Source organism: Crocodylus siamensis, chromosome 2, assembly GCF_052110815.1.
Source record: "Crocodylus siamensis isolate JL-2025a chromosome 2, ASM5211081v1, whole genome shotgun sequence".
Lineage (NCBI taxonomy): Eukaryota > Metazoa > Chordata > Crocodylia > Crocodylidae > Crocodylus > Crocodylus siamensis.
The window spans coordinates 181,006,988-181,028,678 of NC_143396.1; the positions used below are offsets into that span (position 1 = coordinate 181,006,988).

General features: G+C 42.7%; 1 protein-coding gene across 1 annotated transcript in view; it reads right to left on the reverse strand.

Moving 5' to 3' along the window:
- Window positions 1–3,241: 3,241 nt before the first annotated feature.
- Window positions 3,242–21,691, reverse strand: part of IGF2 (insulin like growth factor 2) — a 28,964-nt gene continuing 10,514 nt past the window's right edge. Inside the window, exons 2-4 of the mRNA XM_090032502.1 lie at window positions 21,002–21,164; window positions 8,847–9,013; window positions 3,242–6,955 (exon numbers count right to left, since the gene is read on the reverse strand). Of these exons, the coding sequence (XP_089888628.1) occupies window positions 6,716–6,955; window positions 8,847–9,013; window positions 21,002–21,164 (570 nt within the window). The 3' untranslated portion in view covers window positions 3,242–6,715. The remainder of the gene's footprint in view (window positions 6,956–8,846; window positions 9,014–21,001; window positions 21,165–21,691) is intronic.

A 21,691-nucleotide genomic window follows, 5' to 3' on the forward strand; every position in this document is an offset into this window, starting at 1 on the left:
GACTTCTTGCTTTGGGTTCAGATACATGAATTTGAGTCTTGGTTTGGACTTGTGCTGATGACCACCACATTCTGTTGACTGGGCTGTAAATGGTTACTTAGTTATTCAGGCTGAGGAGTCATAGGCAGTTAGGCAGGATGATAACTGTATCACGCTGTATGCTGTTGGCTCAAAAGTTGGCATGCCCTAGCCAACGCTGTTTTGTTATGCCATCAGGACAGACATTTGACCATTGGGAATTTTGTACCAAGTGGCCGGAGATAGTACTACAGTGTGAATACTGAAATGTAGCATGGGGGACCATAGTGTCCCCCATGGCTGACCTTTGGTGAGAGACTTCTGCAGAAAACTGTCTTGGGGGCTCTGTCAGAGGCGTAGGGATCTCCCTGCATGAATGACATTGCAGGACTGTGGCAAGACAGGTTGTATAGCTGAGTAAAAAAGAAGCAAAGACACAAAGGTCAATGGGACTTTATAACTGATTTGCTTTATTGATACTGCATTACAAATGGAAAATACAATAAGTGCAGAATCCGGGCGGTTTGAGTCTTGCATATTAGGCTGAGTGCACACAAGTGAAATAATTCAAGATACATTGATGCCTTTCCCGGTCTGCCCCTTCCCCTCCCACCCTCTTCCCCCCCAGTATAAAACATGAGCAGACAGTAATATAATGATAAAACCAGTTTCTTAAACAACAAATACAAATTCTTCCCTTCATTTAGTGCAGTGGCAGCGAGGTTCATCACCAAAAGACTGAGGTTTGAAATCAGAGGATGAAATGGTTGAAAATATTATGAGCTATTAAGACAGTGGAACCAATTTAGGGGCCATTCCCAGTCCATAAAGTGCCATTACAATGCACCAAAAGTTGGAAGAACGGCTCTGGCATTTCAAACAAATGAGCCATAAAATTCTGTTGTATAGAAAAAGTGTTTTTCCCCCTCCCCTTGACCCTGAAATATGGAGATACTAACTTATAGACCTCTTAAAAACCAGTTAAAGAACTAGTTGGATCACGTTGACAAATGAGTTGTATTTCCATATGCCAGTGCATCATGTAGCATACTTTAGGTGAAGCTTGCAAGTCCCACCCCTTACAATCCTACAATAGAATAAGATCCTCAGCCAGAACTAGTAGTAGTGGGGGAAAAATAGTTGACCTGAATGGCTGCTTCTGTGGCACTGGAGGAACTGTATGGTACTGAACCCATGTTGTGCTTGCAGTTTCAGGGTCTCTATTGCTCTATTGCAAAAATGTTTGAAGCTGCCCTTACACTGTGTTGTCATGCCTGAAGCACTCTATAGATTAGGAAAGGTGCATGTGGAAAGCATCTGTGTACCAACTGGACTAAACCTCCAGGCTGAGTTTGTAAAAAGATTAGTAAGAATCAGGTGTTCAAAGCTCTAGAGAAGCTTTAAACATTTCACACATAAAGAATATTGTCCCCATTACAGCTATGACCTTCTGCAGTACTATATGGGCTCCACCACATCTACCAGGGGTCTCTCAAGCTTTCTAAAACTGTAAAGACCCAAAAGCTATGTTTTGTTTCTACATGTAAACACCTTACAGGCAGAAGCTGCATCTTAGTCTATCCTCAACTCCAAGGTCTGGGATTTAAATGCAGAACCTGTGAAAAGCCTTCTGAAGAATTGAAGCCCAATGCCAGGCTTCTCAGTCAATGTAACCAGAAGGAAACAACTGAAATGAAAGAGCCACCCTAGTCCAAAATTACCAGTGAGTCTATCAGCTCAAGACCAGGTTCAGTCACTTAAAGATAAGTTGGGTCTTTCTCTGTCGGCAAAGACAGCTCCATACCAGATCAGTTGCTGGTTAACAGAAAGGCACAAGGCACAAATTATGATCTAGCCTAAAGGAATAAATCCACTGACTTCCCTGGCATTGCTCCAGACTTACTCTAGTATAACCTGAAGTAGAAATCAGTTCCCTCTGTGATCTGGGGACATAGTAAATATAGAAAGTGGAATTAAAAAGCTTTACCTGCTGAGATACTAAAATTGTGTTTACAATCCATTCCCTTTACCTCTTGTAGGGTCTTTTCCCCAGCCCCAGTCAAACTACTGAGGGAAGATTTCCCTAGTTTAGTCCAACCAGATGAAGGCTCCAGGCAGACACCCATCAGCAAGAGCGTTCAGAACAGGTAAAGCAAGCAATCCAGAGATATGGGGCATCGTTACTCAACTCTATGGAGTTTTATGGATGCAGTACTTCTAGACAAGGGAAACCAACATGATAAATACCAGCCACCATTTCGTTTAACTTGATTTTGCCTGTCAGGGCTGCAGAATGACCTTGTAGTTCCCAAACTCCATTACAGTTTTGCCTGCCACTGTTAGCAGTTGGCAATTAGCAATTGGCCAGCCTCCGAGAACTGAGATGCTTTATTGAAACCTTTAGCATCTTCAGCAGAGCTGGAAGCATCACAAGGTTTACCTAATGGCATTTCCAGCACTTTCTCCTTTGACTCCCAATGGGAAGCAGATAGGAAGAGGTTTGGCTGAAATTTTAGGTTCTTTATAATATCTCTACATGTCTTAACCCCTTTGAACAGCAAGAAAAGTTTTAGAGATTGGGGGAAAGTTTTTAGAGTTTGCATGGATTAAAACAAGCCAACACAATGTAGGGGACGAGAACCCCACACAGTGCTATTTCTGTAAGGCTACTAAATGTTAGCAATCAAGACTAAAAAAAATGTTCTTCGGTTCCTCCTAACAAGGAGGATTGAGCCTAGGGCAATTCACACAAGAAAGTGAGTATGGCAAGAGCTACTACAGCCTTCAGTGTTATATTTTGGTGTAGTGGAAACCCCAGGAGTTTCCCTCCTACATAAACTAAACGTTTGAATGGAGGCAGCTCTTCAGATCACTCCTGCATTAAAGGACAACCTCCATCAATATGCATAAAGGAAAAAAGGCAGAAACCTTACAGAAAAATCCACTCTTACAGCACAAAAGAAAAAAGAAGATTGCAGATGCCTAAAAGTATTGGCTTCAGTTTAGGAACTGATGACTTCTTCCACTCAGGCTGGTGCTCCATAGAGGCTGATGGTCAAATTCAACAAGGTACTTTAACAGCTCATGCTTATGGATCAGTCATATCAGTGGGACTATGCATGAGCTGAGGACCTTGCTGGATCAGCCTACAGGCCTAATTTAGTATTGCCCTGCATAGTAGACTATGCTGGAAGAACCTGACACTAGATCAGAGCAAGAGGTGTTAAAATGTTATTTCCAAAGAGGGCTATAGAAAAGGCAAGGTTACTATGATTTGGTAACATCATTAACTCAAGGTCTAAGAACCACAGAATTACAAGGACTTTCAAAACAAGATCTGAACTTAGGTACCCACCTTTTACTTCCAACTAGATACACTTATGAGCCAAGGCTCCAGCTACTGGATTCTTGGAAAGGGCCAAAACCTGCAAATTGCTGAACCCAAACAAATCCCAAAGTCCAAAGGAAACAGGAACAGGATCTAACAAAACACTTAAGTATGTGTATAACTGCATTGGGGTTACTTATTCACTTAAAGGGCACAGCTACAGCATTTTGGGTGTCTTACTGTGAGAGACATGAGTTTGAGTTTGTTCTAGACTCAAGCTGAAGACTGCCCCCAGATGACCCAGCTGTAAATGAGTACCTAGTCACCAAAGCTGGGGATTCAATTGTAGCCAGACATAGTAATGCTGGCCACATCACTTCCATGTGTACCACTGGCTATGGTAACTGGTGTGCCTTAACCATGCTTGCTCAATAGGTTTCGGCAAGCCTTTGACCATTTTTTATTAATTTGCTTAAAACTAAACACATGAATAAGCTATGGTTTGAATGCACTATCTTGCCAGATTTAACCCAAAGAAAGGATAATTAAAGAATTTCTCTCTTTTCTTCTATCAATATTTTCTCTTGGCGCAACTTTTTCCCCCACCAGTCAGTCACCCCAAAAGTAAAAATAAAAAAAAGAAAAGAAAAAGGCAGGCTTGGTATTCTGGATGAATATTTATTTGCTTAACAGGTTTTACTTTTTTTTTTTATTTATTGTATTTTTGGTACAAAGCATCCAGGAAAGCTTTTATTTCTCTTTTTAAAAATAAAACCTAGGTTTTTAAAAAAGACACACAAAAGGAAAAAAAATCAATTCTTTGCAGTTGCTCTGGTTTTTGTGCCTCCCCTCCCCCTTCCCTCTGACTTTCCTCCCCGCCTTTTTGATTTGGACCAATTTTTGCTTTCTTTCATATATATATAATAAAATAAATTAACGCTTTACTTTGTTGTGTATTGCAGTGCCATTTTTTTAAACAAAGGCTTCATGGCTCAACATTGCAAGGTAATAATAAACAAAAGGATTATACATTAAAATCCTCCTCCATCTCCAACTCCCCAACCCCTCCCCTCAAAACCACGAAACAGAATACAATTCAAGTAGTCTTTTTGTATGCTTTAAATGTATGGATATATAAGGCAAAGCAAGTACAGAACTGGTTAACAGAGTGTCCCCATTTTATTAGCAAGTGAGAGTATATCATAGGGAGATGTAATTGCTTTCCCCCTTTTATGGTTCCTAGAGAGATTATATATATTATTTTAACCAACCTATTTTACAGCCCTCTACCCACCTCTATAACCTATTTGCTCATCTGTTCCTGAGCCTTTTACCCTCTTTCATGCACCATCTCTTATCCTGCACTAGGTACAGAAAGCAGGAGTCAATGTGACTTTGGCACACCTTTCACTTCTGCAATTTTGAGGGGCCTGCCCCACCATCAGTGTAAATTAGAGTCGCCTGAAAGTGGCTCTAAATTAGTCAGCTTCTCAAAGGCCCCTCAATGCTATCCTCCATTCACCATAGGTGAGGGGAAGGATGGCATGGAATCATTCTGCCAGCTCAAGATCTGAGGCTGGGCATATTCCTTTTAGGGACCTTTCTGCTTACCCACTCTGGAACAGTGTAAAGGCACCACAGTGGAATGGAGACCCAGGTTTCAAAGCATACTCTATGAAAAGGGAGCAAAGGGGAAAGAGCAGGATAAGGAGATGGTCAGCCATGGAGCTATTGCTTCCAAGGTAACTCACACAGGTCTTGATTCAGCAAGATACTATGCCTAACTTTAAACATGGGAATAGATTCACTGAAGTCAACCCTACTATCAAGTGTGCCAATACTTTGCTGTATCAAAGCCGTAATGAGCCATTAGGTCAGAGAGAAGGTGGTTAGAGGGAGACCAAAAAGCACTCAGTGAATGACACACACATCTTGGTGTGAACAGCAGGGCCCCGAGCCTGCAATGGCTTATGCTTAAGTTTACATACTTTGAGCAGTCCCACTGAAACAGACTGAACTACCTGTTGTTTAGGAAGATAAGCATGTGCCAAAGTCCTTGCAGAACCAGGGCCTAGAGTAGTAATTCACAAACCTTAACAACATCAGGATAGTGTGTCTTTTATTTTAAGTCCCCTTTTGATCTAAAAAAGATGCATATAGTTGTATGTCTGCGTGTGCGTGCGTCTGTGTATATGAGTGACAGCCAACTAGCTCATATGGTCATGACCAAGCTATATGTCAGAAGAGAAAAGAAACACATTTATCACACTTTTCCTAAAACGAAAAGCTAAAATTTCAAGTTCAGTATTCGATATCTTGTCCTTCCCTCCCCACCCTCCCTTGCTATTTCGGGGTTTTTTTCCCTTCCAACTTACTTTAGCACCATAACACATTTTAAACATTACAATCCCTCTTCAGATACTACACAAAATGTCCCATAAAAATAGTGCTTTTTTGCCAAAAAAGTTATATAATATATTATATATATAATTCAACTAAATCTGTGGCAAATGTGCAATGAAGACGCCTCCTCCATTTAAAGTGAACATCGGTTCACTTCTTTTTTCCTTCCTCTTTCTCTTCTTCTTCTCCCTCACTTCATCGGTGATTTTCAAAAGGTGCAAGTCGATTTGGAATCTTGTAATTAAGCACACACACAAACAATTGCAGATGGGTTGCATTGGAATTTCTTCTCAGTTACTTTTTCATAACAAAAAAGGTGCAAAAGAAATTGCTGTTATAAAAATAAGCAAATTTTACCAAAGAAAAAAAAAGTGGTGTGGGAATGAGGCAAAATTAAAACCCTCAATATTTCTCTCCATTCTTTTTTTTTTTTCACTTTATTGTCAAGAAAGACATGGAATGGACTCTTCTTTTTTTCTTTTTTTTTTGTTTTTGGTTTTTTTGTTTGTTTGTTTGTTTGTTTTGTTTTGTTTTTGCTTTTTGTTTTTTGTTCCAGGTCCTTTCTCTCTCTCTCTCTCTCTCTCTTGCTCTTTCTTTTGTCTTCTGTTGTTGGCACCTGTGATGTCATGTAGTGCCCAATAGGAAAAAGTTCAAGTGCCAAACTGTCCCTTTAAGTACAGGCTTGAAAAATACTGGGTACATATGGGAAAATAAAACCCCTTAATGTTTAAAGGACAATGCCACAGAAATTATGTTGCTGCTGACAGCGCTGTAATCCTGTTCTTACTATGTCAGTTGTTTGGTTCTCTTTAGGTTAGCATTAAGGTGCCCCCTTTTTATTGCTCCTTGGTGAGAAGGACAATGCTTCCCCCTTTTGCTTTGTGGGGGGCGGAGGGTTTGGGGGCCTAGGCCTTAAAAGTCCCTCCCAAGGAGAGCAACAAAAAAAATTGAATCCAATTTCACAGTTCATTTCTGGTTGCCTGTTGTTTCTGAGGAAGCTCGCACAATCGGAGGCTTCTGGCTGGGCAGAGAGATGAGAGGACGATGTACCTTGGTTTCGTCAGATGCTTGGAGCCCTTCAGCTTGCCACCGGAACCTGCGAGCACGGAGGATGCTGGGGACCTCCTGTTGTAGGCGCTGTGTGCTTTTTTTCTGCCACACATCGTATTTGGAGTACTTAGCATGTGGAGGCTTTTGAAAGCTATCCTGAAGGGGAGAGCGTAAAAGGAAAAGCAAAGTGAGGTTCACAGTGAGTAGGGCCATTGACTGTAAACACCGTGACACTGTTGTTTCCACAGAGAAACCCAATCAGACAGACCTGCCCAACTTGACCCTCTAATAGCAAAAACACCGACTGAGGCATGTTTCAGCCCCAGCACTGAGGTAATTAATAACTCAGACCTTGAGCATACAGTCACTGTGCTCCCCTGTTCACTTTCTTAAAAATGTATGACTACTCTGGCAGAAAGGGGAATTCATTGGAAGGATCTTGCATCTCATGCTGTGCTAACAAGTGTAGTTTTGAGACAGCTGAAGGGAGCCATTGCCAGTAATTCATCTTCAGTTACCTGCTTGCACCAGAAGGCTCTACTCAGATATAATAACCAATTTTTTGTTAAATATTTAGATCACTTTGACCCAATTTCCCCTAAAATTAAACCAAGACACATTCAGTCCCCTGACTGAAAATGCAGCAGATATGCTTATCCACTACGAGATGTCAGCAGCTGTTTTCCTGCATTACAGATTTTCACTTATTTCACTAGGGTTTTCTTTACTGCAAGAAATGTGCAGTCAGAGTCACAGGGAACAGGGCTGGGAAAAGTCATCTAGTCCAGGGGTGGCTGACCTGAGGGGCACCCCGGTGTGTGGCATGACCAGCCTCTGTATGTTGCATGCAGCAGCAGATCAGAGAATGGGGCAGCAGGCAGCATGGGGCAGAGAGCACAGAACAGGGAGCAAAAAGCAGAGCAGTAGATCAAGCAGAGGAAGGGGATTGGTGTGGCTCTTGTGGAGGTATGGGGATTAACTTGTGGCCTGCCAGAATGGTTGGTCCTCACTGATCTAGTCTATTCCCCCTGCCCCAAGACATGATCGATTCTACTTGACCAGTCTTTGGGTCTTAATAATTAACTTTAATTCCTCTAAACTAGAAGGTTTATTTCTGCCAGACACTGTCAGCTATTGCTGTTGCTGCAAGAAAACATAGCTCAGGGGATGGGACACTGATTCTGTTCTTGGTTCTGCCATGGATCTCGCATGACCAGGGCCAAGTCAGTTCGCCTCCATGCGTCAGTTTCCCCATGAAGATGATATTTGCAATTTTCTTTAAGTGTTTTGGGTCTATAACAGTATGGAACAGCCCTTTTATTACCAGCAAGGCTGTTTTTCTTTTTTTGATATAGGACATAAAACGACACAGGAGGCAGCAACCAGCAACCGTTTTTGTTGTGTGAAGGTTTTTAGGCGATAAGCAGAATTTAAACAATACATTTTAAATTCTGACTGGCAGTTTAAGTGAACATCCACAGCTCCATGAGGACAAGTCAGGTCTGTACCACCTCCCATTAAGGAATCTATGCTTGGCAAACCAGTTCTCATAATGATCTGATACACAACACAGATGGTTTAGATCCACAGGTAAACTGCAGTGCAAGAAGCTGAGCAAACAGACTGAAGTCACACAACAAGTCACTCAGAATCTGGAAGTCAACTCTCCAGTCCTTGCCTCTCTCCATTATATTATAACGCTTTTCCCATTGCCACTCCTACTTTTCCTGACTGAGCCTACTTTTACTTGAACAGTGAGCACATATGTCACCTTTCAGTGATTTCATTTGATTCCCTTCTTTATAGTACCTTTAAAAACAATATTACTTTTATTCACTTCATCTACTACATCTTTGATCTCCCACTTTATTGGGAGTTTGTTTTGGACAGGTCATTTTACAGTAGTTCCCATTGGCTTATGGCTCTGTCCCATGACAATCTCCCTGTACTGTTTTTAGTGCAGAAGCAGCAGATCTTAGAGATAAGAATTCTCTTTTCCCATGGGACTTTTAGTAGCAGCTGATGTCTAGATGCAATCTTTACTCACCTTGTTTAGTGTTGGTAAGCTTGTCAGAGATGTGGAAGACAGGTCTCGTTCAGACTTAACAGACTTAGCACAGTATGTTTCCAGAAGAGCGAGGTCACAACTCCGAAAACAGCATTCCTCCACAATGCCACGGTTGAACCTTCTGTTATTTCGTCCCACGGGCCTACCTGAAATGGCAGAGTTCTAGCAGTTAGATGTCAGTGGGTTTGATTTAGATTGCACACTTTTCTTCACACACTATCTGTATAGCACAGACTAATATGGGCAGTGCTGCCACATAAATGACTGAGCCCTGGTCTGTACAGTGTTTCCATTCAATTAACAAGTTCATTTAAACTATTCCAATCCATCTTCTAGTGTGGATGCTGTTACTATCATATGGATCTGCCATAGCTTATTCTTGCAGGGGAACAGATAACTGGTACAAAGTATCCAGTATAGCTACAATATAGCCCAAATAGTACAGCCTTAGTGTAGACAAGGCCAAAATACTATATAAAGCAGCAGTAATGCCTCTGGTGCAGGTCACTGCATGTGCATCGTACTAAAGAGCTGGTGGGACTCTTGAGGTGCCAGCTAAATAGAATAGCTATTTAGCTTAGTCTTGAAATAAGGATCCCTGCTTCCATATTTTTCTGCAGAAGGATGTTGTAGCCAGCAATGAAGTATCCAATGCTGAGAAAGTCATGTGTGTTTCACTTCATGGCTTAATTTAAAAACTAAGCACAGCAAAGAACAGGCGCCATTTTATTTTTTTTGAAACACATACACATGGGCAAATCAATTCAAATTTGCCCGTATTTCACTGTAAAACAGATTAGGTTTGGAAACATCAAGCTTCCAAACCACAAAACAGCCTGGAACCAACCAGTCTCATTTTACCCATTTCAGTTTTTTTTTTTTAAAAAGAGAAAAAGTGAAATGTTTTGACTGCTGTTATGGAATTAACTGAGGGGTCTCTAAGCTCATTTTAGTAGACATCTTCTACAAGTGTATGAACTGGTTCCAGTTCAGCAAAGCACCTAAGTGCATGCTTGACTTGAGTGGTCCTCCCTTCTACTTAAACTGAAGCATATGCTTAAGCATAAGCTCTACTAGATTGGTATATGACGACTTTGCCAAATGCTGACTTTCTTCCCATCTGCTTTCCTGGGGTGCTCAATAACTCACAAGATTGGGACACTTTAATCGCTTCTGTAGTTGGCATTCTGCAGATCCATGAAGGAGCAGTCTGCAAAACTCTACAGACACACACTCCTTTATTTTGATGTAGTCTAGTGAATGGGTGGCATTTTGAAACCCCTGAAGACAGTGCCCTAGTTCACTGGCCTTTTGTAAAGATAAACCTTTGTTCTACTTCATCTGACCTCACTCTTTCCCAACTCCTCCACCCAGAACCATACACAGCCACATTTTAAGGTCACTAGAACAAGTAAGGCATCAGAGAGTGAATCTGAGCTGCTATAGGGGACGATGCTGACTCATAACATCCAGCCTGGCTTCTGGAATCATTTAAACAGATCTATTTCCCCCCCTCTCTTTTCTGAAAACATTTCAGGCGCGACCTTTAACCAGTCAGCCGTGAAGGTTAGAAGGATGGTTCACTCCCTGGAAAAGTTCAGTGAAAAGAGAAAGACAGGCATTGTTGGGAGTTTATTTCTCTCATTAAAATGTTTGTGCCATGCAAGCTCCTGGTATTTAGGTTGTTGTATTTAAAGGGGCAGCTCCACCCCCCACCCCCACTCCACCCATGTGTCACCAAAAAAGGCACACTTAAAACTGGCTCCCTATTCAAGTCTAACTTCCATAGTCACCTCTATGTTCATTTACCTGACTTCATTTTTTTAGATCAGACCCTCAGCAGTACAGATCAGTTTCCAGTGATAGGCTCCTGAATACACGCTGCATTTTGGTTCCTTGTTATATCCCCAGCAAACCCATGAGGGTGATGGGTCAGTCTTCATCAGTGACCTAATCCTATTTCTGAGTCTGTGCATATATTCCAAAGTGTAATACCTACTCATCAGTAAGTAATCATACAACCTTTCGGAAGCAGCTGCTGAATAAACCCAGTGGGTGTATTGTGAGTGTATGTGTAACTCTCACCAATGTATGGCAAATGTAGGCCTGAGTAGAAAGGAAACACTAGCTCCCCTACCTGGATACACATGCACAAAAGATTTGCAGTTGACCCGGCAACTACCTAAATAAATGAACCTGCTCAGCTACAGAAATTTGAAGATCCTAAGATTTTTCCCTTTTCTGGTAGGCACAGACCAGTTCATTTAAGCAAGTAATCCACAAGGCTATAAGTCAGGGGCGGGCAAAATATGTCCTGCAGGCTGTATCTGGCCTGCCAGGCCACTCTATCCAACCTGCGGGGCCCCTAAAAAATTTTGAAAATTAATATTTATCTGCTTCTGGCTGGCTGTCAAAGATAACAGGAGCCAGGGGCAGTAGGACCCAGGGGGAGCCAGCAGCAGGACCAAGCAGCCCAGCCCAACCCCCCCACCCATAACCCTGCTTTCATACATGCTCACTGCTCTAGCATCGCGTGGTTCCTGGCTGTATCGCCAGACTGTGGGAGCATGGGGCTCATGCCAATACCCCAGGGCCAGGAGCCAGGGAGGTGGGGAGGACAGGGAGTGTGTGTGTGTGTGTGTATTTATAGAGGTGAGTCCCACACGCACACCCCACCATACACATGCACCCACATCCCACTTGCACTGCCATACATGCAGACTTGCACATCCCAGCCACCCTTCTCTCACACACATTCCCCCACAAACCTCATACCTACTCTCACCCCACATATCCACACATACGCACATGCTCCCTCACCCCACACATCTATTTCCCCAAACACACCTACACCCTCCCCCACATATCCACAGCCCTCCACAAACCTATACGTACCCCCCTTCCACCCACTACCTACCCACAAGAGTAAGACTTCATTTTAAGCTATTGTGCCATCACCTCTGTGTATACTACACAAATGAATGTAAATCAGGACAACAATATTTTTTTAAATGAAATTAATGAATGTTGTAGATGTTCAATTTTTAGAATATCATTTGGTATTTGTCTGGTTACAAGACGGCAAAACCGCTTGCTGAAAGGAGTACTTCTGGGGACAAGGCGAGTGACTTCTGATGGCAAAGGTCAGGGCTCAGGGGGTGGGACTTCTGGTCACAAAATGGTGGCCAGGGGGCGGGACAAGGCTACCCATGCAGCCCTCGATAGTTTGGCAAAACTTGGTAAACGTCCCTCTGCCCAAAATAATTGTCCACTCCTGCTATAAGTGTTACACTGTCTCTCCTGTCAGAAAGGCTAGAAGCAGTCCAAATTTACAATCCCAGGAAGGAGAGAGAAGCAGAAGTGTTAAAGGCAAAATAAAAATAAATTCCAGGTGACTTTATGTGATGGTTCTGGGTCTCTCTTCAAAGACAACACTTCACATTACAGCTGGTGGCAGATTTCTAAGGTGCTGAAGTGCATGGTTTCCAGAGAGGCTTTTAGACTGTATTTTGCTTTCAATAAAAGGATTTGGCTGTTTTCATATATGTGTTCGTGTAAGTAAGCAGGTAAACTATTCCAAAGCACTCGAGTGAATTAGCAATCTATTGGCTTTCAAGGAGACTTAGACATCTTCTTAGTGCCCAAATCAACTTTTGAAAATGTTACTAAATATTTTCCAATGCAGTGCTTCATGGCCCTGAAAATCCTGTCTCAGGTGCTTACATTTGAGAGGTGATTAGTCCAAAATGTTTTTGTCTTCTGCAAGTTCTGTTTTCCCTTTCCCACCTTCCCCAAGTTACCTCCAAAAACATGAAATCACTGAGAAGCAGCAGTTATCTGCTGTATAAATTTCTGCCTGCAGTTTTCCTGGCTCACTTTGGTGCCAACTATTTTCCTCCGATAAGACATATTTTCAATTACATAATCGTACATATGAATTCAAGCAAAAGCCAATTAAGTTTTCCATGGAAGAGTTAGTCTTTTTATAAAAACAATAAGCACAGCTATTCACCAGAAACCACTTCTAGATAATGACCCAAAGGCAATAGCTACCAGGAAATTTCTAGTTAAGGGTGATAACACTGCTAATCTGGATGGGGTGAGCGTTAATTCTATGGTGTGATTTACACCTGGACTGAAGAGCGAATTTCCTGGCTTTTGCCTGTCTGCAGCCTCTTGCCTTAATGTTACTAAAACACACAGCGAGCATGTTGCTTTTCTATTACTTGGCTAAAGTGGAATGCTGTATAGAAATGGTTCCTTGGCAGAAAGTGGAAGAGGAATCAGTAGACATCCACTCTCACAGAAGTACAAGGATTAAGTATTTGCCTTTCTCCTTCTCTTCTCTACTTAAAAAAGGGATGTACTTTTTCTATTCCTGCTCCACAAGCCCTTTAGTTAAAGCCCTCTGCTCTGCCCTCAACTCTATCCTCTCCTGTTATTTTTGCTCCTGGGCATACTCCATTGATATCTATCCTGGTACTGCTGAGTATTTGGTTACCCAGAATCCTTTGTATTAGTACCATTTCTTACTTTCTTGGATCAGATTACACCTGTGTGGGGGAAGACCTTACTAGTGCAGATTTGAGCTATGGTATGAAATGAGCAGTGCTGAAGTAAAGCTAGCTCTCATGGATGTGGCTGAAGGAATGAATGCAAAGTACTTCAAGAAAATTATTTCATCTCTTCTCTGGCTGTTTTGTTAAAGGTGAGGAGAGTATGCACCTCTTGCTGGCTTCAGTACTGAGTAACTGACAATCAGGCCATTTGTACTTTGGCACCCAGAATTATGTACCCAAGTCTGCATATTTTGGTTCTTTATATGCAGAGCTAGAAAGTGTATGTGTGCTGTCCCTTAGCTGCTAACAATGGTGGAGAACCAGCTTTACTAACACAGTGGGCATGTCTACACGTGCATGTATGTTATCTTAAATTTACTGAGCAGTAAGCAGAAATAGGCTGGCATCTACACAGGCAGGCATTAAAGCGCATTAATGCTGTGTGTGGACTGACTTGAGCCTAAAGTTAGTCCCAAGTCAGTACACACACAGTGTTACTGTGCAGTAAGGCATCTACATGTGCAGTAAGGCATCAGGCGTAAATTGATGCAGGTAGTAAATTTATGCTCAAGTAGGTGCAGGTCACCATATTTATTGCACAGTATGGGCATGCATATTTAGACACGCTTCTGTACCATGCAGTAATTTCAGTTACTGAACAGTAGTGCACACGTGTAGATGCACCCAGCGTAGACAGATGTATACAGCGAACTGCAGGCTTAATTTTTGGCATGCAGAAAAGTTGCAAGCATTGGTATACATTTTTGCAAACTTCCCTCACCCTTAGCAAGGTGTGAAAGAAATGCTAGTTTAGCAAACATAGAATAGAGTATGGATAAAAGCACCTGTAGTCACCTGTAGTACTTAATATCATGTGTATCAAGAGCTGAGAATGTGACAACTTTATTGGGATGGTTATGACCTCAGTGGCTAGGTACAGACATTCAAAAAGGGGATGGAAGGGGAATTGAGTACAGACATAGAGGTGAAATTGATCCAAGTTATGCGGTTTTCTGTAACCAGCATAGTTTACATTGGTAGCAAACAGGACACACATTTGCCCTCTGGTGCAGGGGGCAAATCTTAGACCAGGTTTTGCCATTTTTAAATCAGTATATGTGTGCTGTTTTGGTATGGGTATAGACTGGTTTCTGATCACTAAGGGCACTTACACACATGCAGGGTGCCTGTTCCAACGTGCTTTTCCAATGCATCGGAGCAGACTCGATTACCTGAGTTTGCTGTAGCACTTAAATTGGTGAGCTCTGGCAGCCTCGTGGTTCACGTGCATGGGTGGTGCAGTGCGCCTCCGTGCTGAGAAAATGGCAACAGCGTGTTTTAAACTAAAACACATTTGATATGCTTTAGTTTCAAGTGCACCACTGCCATTTTCTCAGAGTGGGGATGCGCTGTGCCACTGATACACATGGCATGGCAGTTTTAATTAGTGCGGGCTGCTAATTAAAAGCACCTGGCACCATGTCAGAAGCATGTGTAAAAATGCCCTTATACTAGTAAAAGTGCTTATGTCTGTACCTGGCCTGTGAGGGTCAGAGCACTGGAACAGAGTAACAAGTGGTATCAAATCAGGCTGCCAGTCAGGGAACCCATATCTGAAGTGCAGGTGTCCAGAGAAAGCCTGTGTTCAGAGAAGAGCAAGGATGCTGGTTGATCTGTTCCTCTAATTTAAAGAGGGCCAAGATGCTGGTCACATAGTAGTAGCCCAATTAGTCCCTCAAACAGTATTTCTCTGGAGGGTACCCCACCCTCATTATCTATCATTTATCTACCAAAATTGCTTCCAGGATTGAAGTTGAACTGCACAACTAGTCCTGTGTATGCCTGTGTGAGCAAAGAAAAGCATGCATAGGTGTATGCATGCACATGAGGGAACCTGCGCATTCATGCACATCTCCACGTGTACATGTGTGTGTGGGGGGGGGGACACATATAGTTGGCTGCTCGGGGAGAATGCAGAGTGTACAAGGCCCACAAACCCCACCAGAGAAATTTTAGGTTTATCTGGAGCCCTCTCCCTGTCCTCCCTGACCCCACCCCCTCCTATCAATCAAGCACCAAGCCAAGTGGAAGGAGACTTTGGGTGTAAACAATCCCCTCTCCCCTGTCAAAGGAATGTAGAGACCAACAAGAGGACCTTTGTCAAATGGCTGGGCAGCCACAGCCATTGTCCCAGTGCCCCCTGCCTGCCCCTCCTCCACCCCAGCAGCAACAGCTTCCCCCCCCCCCCAACAACCTTCTTTTTCCTAGTATTATTCTGAGGAACGGCACAGGGAAAGAATGTGCCCTGTCAGCATAAGTGGCTGGAAAGAGCTAAATTCTTATCAGCTGTTGGAAAGGAGGAAACAGGAGCTGTTGTTTACAGAGAAGTCAGACGCCTCTTCCCGCCCCCTCCCCCTGTCTCTGATACCCCCTCTCCCGACTCCACAAATTCCATATCCAGGTCTTCCTTTCTACACAGCTTACTCCAAGAGACTATTTTTACTGGTGGAGTCCAAATCCTGAGGTCAGGGGGACACAAGTGCTTTGTGCCCCCTCTGTCCAATGCCTTTGGGGCCACATCACTCTGGGCCTGTACCTAGTGCAATCATTTACTTGCACTGGTACAAAAGAATGGGGGGGAGCCCCCCAATTCAGGATGGTGGCATTTAACACTCTTGGTTTATCACTGTATTCAGCTGTGGAAGGTTCAGAATAGTAGTGGGTTAGAGGCATTTTACAAGCTAGTTCAAAAATACTTATAGGCTTTGGAGTTTTAACATCCAAAGAACCTTGTCTCAAATATCTTGCTCAAACATAAGCAAGTGGTCCAAGAATCCTGCAGCAGCATTTAAGATCTAAGGCCAGATCCTCAGCTGGTATAAACTGGCATAAGTTCTTCTGACTTCAGTGGAGCTACACTGATTTACAGCAGCTGAGAACCTGGCCTAAACTGAACAGATTTATACTACATTGTTGAAGGGTCAGAGGCATTTTCCATGCCAAATATTTTCCCAGGGAGTATCTCCCTGGACTTCCTCCTGAAAACATTCGTGGAAGGAGAGTTTCAGTATTGGTACTATAGGAGCTGCTGAACAAAACTAGAAGCTGCTGTTTTCTTATTCCTTTCTACCATTTTCAAACACATATCCTTTCTCCCTAAATACAAAACTGGAGATGGGCTGGATCCCAGAGTAAAATGCCCCTTCTGCCTTCCTGCACCTTGGAAGCCATAAGACCTATATGCTGAATACTGTGGTTTTAGTTCATTTCTATGAAGAGCAGAGAGGCCCCGAATTCCCTTTGCCCCTATTATCTTAAACCAAAACCCCCTTTACATATAATGCATGAAGATAGATGTGCACCCTGCAGAAATTAAATTGTTAGGGTCTAGTCCTGCAGCCTTTACTCAAGTGTGAATTCCATTTACTTTCCAATGGGATTTTGGAATTGGCTAAAAAACTAGGGTCCTGAAGTACAGCCCATTTTTTCTGTGCGTGCTTTTCATTACAGCAGAGCGCCTAAAGCCCCTGGTCAGCATAGCCCCATAGCACTAGGCCCCAAAGACATTCCAAGTCTCAGTAGATAAACAGGACAACAAGAGCTGGACAAAGCAGAACAGAATCCAAAACTTATATATGGCCTATAGAGAAATTTCTCCAGCCAACTCTACTCCTCAGTCCTGGCATCTCCAAAATCTAGCCCCATTAGTGTCTCAGCTTCCATACAGATGGTCTGAGAGAACTGTTCCTGACTACTGAGTGCAGTTCAGATCAAAGCATGGGTAACCTCTGTGCTGCTCACCGTAGTGATATTTCATATTTGTTTTAAAGAGCTCCAGCTCTTGCAGTCATCAGTGTTGTTTGTATTGTGGTAGCAACCAGCATCCCCCTTGAAGCCCAATATTAATCTACTGTGCTAGACACTGTACAAAGGCTGAACAAGGACAAAGATTATCCTCAAGAAATCCCCATTTAAGTAAGAATTTACTATTTGCCCCTGCATCTACCCCACTTTGTCACAGGGGGTCAGGAGGATAAATAAATTGGCCTGCATCTGCATTGATCGACACCTATAGCACAAGTGTAAAATATTAGACTTTCTGCCCCTGCAAGTGGTACAGAGGCACCACCACAAAGGAGGGCCATGGAAAAATCAGCCCCACTGAGTTGGATGGGGCTCCAAAACAAGGGTTCCTGAAGCACCTAGATATATAAATGCAACAGTATTGTTCTTCCAATTATGCCCTTCCAGTGGTTTAACTTAACTAACTTTTTTTAATTCTCTCCTTTCCAAGGATACACAGCAGACATGGAAGGGTAGTGATGCATAAGGGTTTGCCAGTCATTTCTGTATTTGGAAAAACAGCAGAGATGCTAATTATCACTGTTTTAATTTTACCTGAAGGTGAACAGCGCTCACCTGTGCTTGTAGGGTCAGGCTGCCAAAGGGCTCATCCTCCCATTTATACATGTGCTTCTGAGCCCGTATTCTCCAGAAATGCTGATGGTTGCTTATGAAAAATCTAGCCCTAGTTTTGAGAACTAAAGGTGAAATTTTCAGAACACTAATGCAGTGCAAGGGACCAGGAAAACACTACAGGCAGAGCTCCCTACCATGTCAGGAGCAGCCTAGCAGCTTCTAACGGAGATACCACCTAGACCTTTTTCCAGAGCTAAATGCACATAGAGGAGCATATTCTAGCAAGGTGCCTGCATCTCAGTATGGTGACATGCCCCCATGGCTCATCACATGTCATTCAACTGACACAACAGGTTGTGAAAGAATACCCTTACCAGGTGGGAAAGGGTTAAGTTGGGGCTTAATATGATTTGATTTAGCCTCCTAGGGTATACAAACCCTCCAGAAAAACTGAGAGAAGAAAACAGATTTGCCACTTGGCGAGAAGATACTTGTTTGCCTTCAAAATGTTTTTATTTTGGACTGGGAGGAAGGGTCATTCCAGGTGAACAGAGGTCGGTATGTCCACAAAACAAAAGCCCCATTCCCTTTCGTCCTCAGAGAGGGGGAGGGAGAAGAGACACAAAGCGAGAGAGAGACAGACACTTCTCTATATATAGACAGAAAGGAAGAGGTGTTAGACCAGACAGAGCTATCCTTTTTACTATTGGCTGGTAAAGCATGTCCATGTCCTATAGCCTCAGCAGAACTTTGGCATGTGGCTTGTTGACAGAAGGAAACGTGGAAGGCAGAAGATGAGAAAAGGAAGAGTAGCAGTCTGCAAACTCTTGCAGCTAAGCTAAGTAACAGATGAAAAATACTCCAAATGAGCTTCCAGACTTTGTTCTATAAGCAGCAGGTGGGTCCTTGGTGCACTTGTAGGTAGCCAACAGAGAAGTCGTCGATAAAGTGATCTCTTATGACCAGGCACCAAATCACACTAATACAGATAAATACATTCCAAGTATTAAACTGATGTGTGCAAATGCTATGACGCCAACCAGAAGGCGAACATTATGAATTTTAAGGGAAGGGTCCTGAAGAAATTCAAATATGCTTCCCACCAGGAAGCCTGGGAGTCCCTCACATCTCCTGAGAGATGGAACAAAAAAAAAAAAAGAAAAATCGGGTGGTTGCAACACCGGCTGAGATCAGGCCGCAAAATTTAGACTGAACAAGAGACTGGGAGAGAGCATTTTAACATTTGGATATTGGTTCTTTTCTAACCCTCTCCCTGAAAGAACAAAGATCCTAAAAATCAGTATTACATATTGCCCCATTCCTCAGAATAAGTGTCATGCAGCTGGTTGCTAAATTGGATAGACTATAGCTAGAAGCACTTCTTTTTCAGAGTCAGGTAGGTTTATGATTATCATGTTTATAACAGGAAGCCCTCTTGCTATCTATATCAAATTATTGAGCTCATCAATGTATTGACATCTCCTTTTGACCATCTTCCTGCCAGTATTACCACCCCCACTGGTTCCAGATAAACTCCTGTAGTTAGATTTAAAACAGCTCACAAGTGAAAGGCAAAATATAAGTGCTCTCCTCATTTTCGGGCAGAAAGAAAAGTGTGTCCTTTGACTGAAAGTCTAAAGCAAGTCACCTGGGACAAATTGAGAGTGCACCTGTAGTGAAATCAACCAAGTTATGGCTTTATCACAGGAATGAATTTGACCTAATGTAAGCAGGAAGAGGTGAAGCATGTCTCCATACACACACTCACAAAATGGCCTTTTGCTAGAATCAGAGGATCTATTTGCTTTTATTCCTCCCCCTCCTTACCTAATTTATGTTAGGTTGTTTCATGGAATGTGAAATCTAACCCCATCCCTCTAACACTTCCAGTAACTGGGTGGAAAACAGTTTTGCCCTGCCTGACCCAGAAGCTAAACAAGTGTTGATACCAGCTATGGTGCAACAAGGTAGGAAATCACTGTTAGCTATTGCCAGCAGTCAGTTGGTATCCATAGTTGTGTGTGGTCTCTAAATATGTACTGGGAGTAGCCTCAGACCAGCAGGTCTGAAAGCTGCCCAGAAAACGGAAAAATTTATATTTCCTCCTAAATCAATTTAGACTGTCATTGGCATGCTTTCACCAGTACCCTAGAGTTAAAACTGCAAATTAATACCTAAGTGGATGTAAGTCTAGGGGCATTTATATTATGGGACATACAATAGGGCACAGACTAGACATACAGGAGTAAGAAAATGGCTTGATTGAAAATAGGTATGTCAATGCTGCCATCACACTGTCTTCCACTATGTATCTGTTATAACTTATTACCCAGCAATGTTTTGATTTTTCTGGCACAGCCACATATATGAAAATCTAGGGTTTCTTCATCACATGAGAGTCTTCACCACATGAAGGTCTGATTCCCCTGCTCCTTTGGTAGTCACTGGACATGTCTACACATGCATTAATATACTGTAATTACAGCACATTAAATTTAGTACCTGTAAAAACAGGTACTAACTTAATGCACTGTAATCAGTGCTACTGCACAGTAGTTCTGGCACTCATCCTTTAGGTGATGCTAATGCTCAGTAGACTAATTCTACTATGCATTAGCACGGCTTTTGCCGTGATGCACTAATGTGCAGTAGAATTAATCTACTGCGCTTCTAATGTCTTGTGTAGACATGTCCACTGAAACCTACACCAAGTGCTTACAAGATGCTACCTACCATTTTACTATATAAGTGATGATACAGAAGTGCTGTGGTGGCAAATCAGCCTCTCCTGTCTTATCAAAACTGCAGCTGGATGTTCAATAGACTTCACTCTGCACATGGATCACTGTGGAGGGGAATTTATGTAAGATCTAATGCTGGCTGTGTAGCAATCACTGTGTGACCCAGCTGGAGCTCCAAGAGATCTTTCATATTAGCTCTGTCTCCCAGCAAATGAGATGAATCCAAGCAATGCAAATGTCTACCATGGACACAGAATCACTGTCCTTAGAACTTGCACGTTCCTCCACCAAGGTGAAGCCATGTGCATCTTGTCTTTGAGCTAAGGGGACTTTGAGGGAGCATGTTCCTTGTGCCACCACCCCACTCTTTTCCAGTCATTCAGTTGAACATAGAAAACATGCTGGAGGTACTTACTGAAGTAGAAGCCCCTGTCCCCACAGACAAACTGCAGTGTATCCACTAGTTCCCCACCACAGAGGGTTTCAGCGGTGCCATAGGCCGACACAGAGTCCAGAGTGTATGCCAGGAAGGTGAGTGCAAGCAGCAGTCTCCGCCTAAAGGCACACATCCTCTGCACCTGAGAGATACAAATTTAAATGGTTAAATATTGGGAGCACCCCCCACCCCTTTCAGTATTTCCAAAGCAGTGAAGGGAACAACCTCATCTGCAGGCACAAGCAGGTAGGACAGCATCCATATTGGAAGAGAAGGCTCCTTAATTTATTTGTGACCATCTCCACAATGAAAACAGTGGTTCTTTCCAATCAACACTCATTTTACCTCTTGCAAAAAGCTGGCTGCCTCAGAAGAGCACCTCCTATGAGTCACTCACTGAAAATGCCACCTCCAGTGGGACTGAATATTTTTATCAAAAAAAATTCCTGCCATTTCATCCAAACTGAATCTCTTCACTAACTTGTACTGATTTCAGCAAAACTTTCCATGCACAAGAAGTTCATTTTAGGAATTACAGCTTTGTGGCAAATCCTGTCTTCTGATTCAGGATGGAAGCACATTTCAAAATTTCTTCCAAAACTGAAATTGAGTTTTTAGCCAACACCCAGTGCTGCCTTTGTTGAAAACTGCTGTTGTGTCAGGAACCAG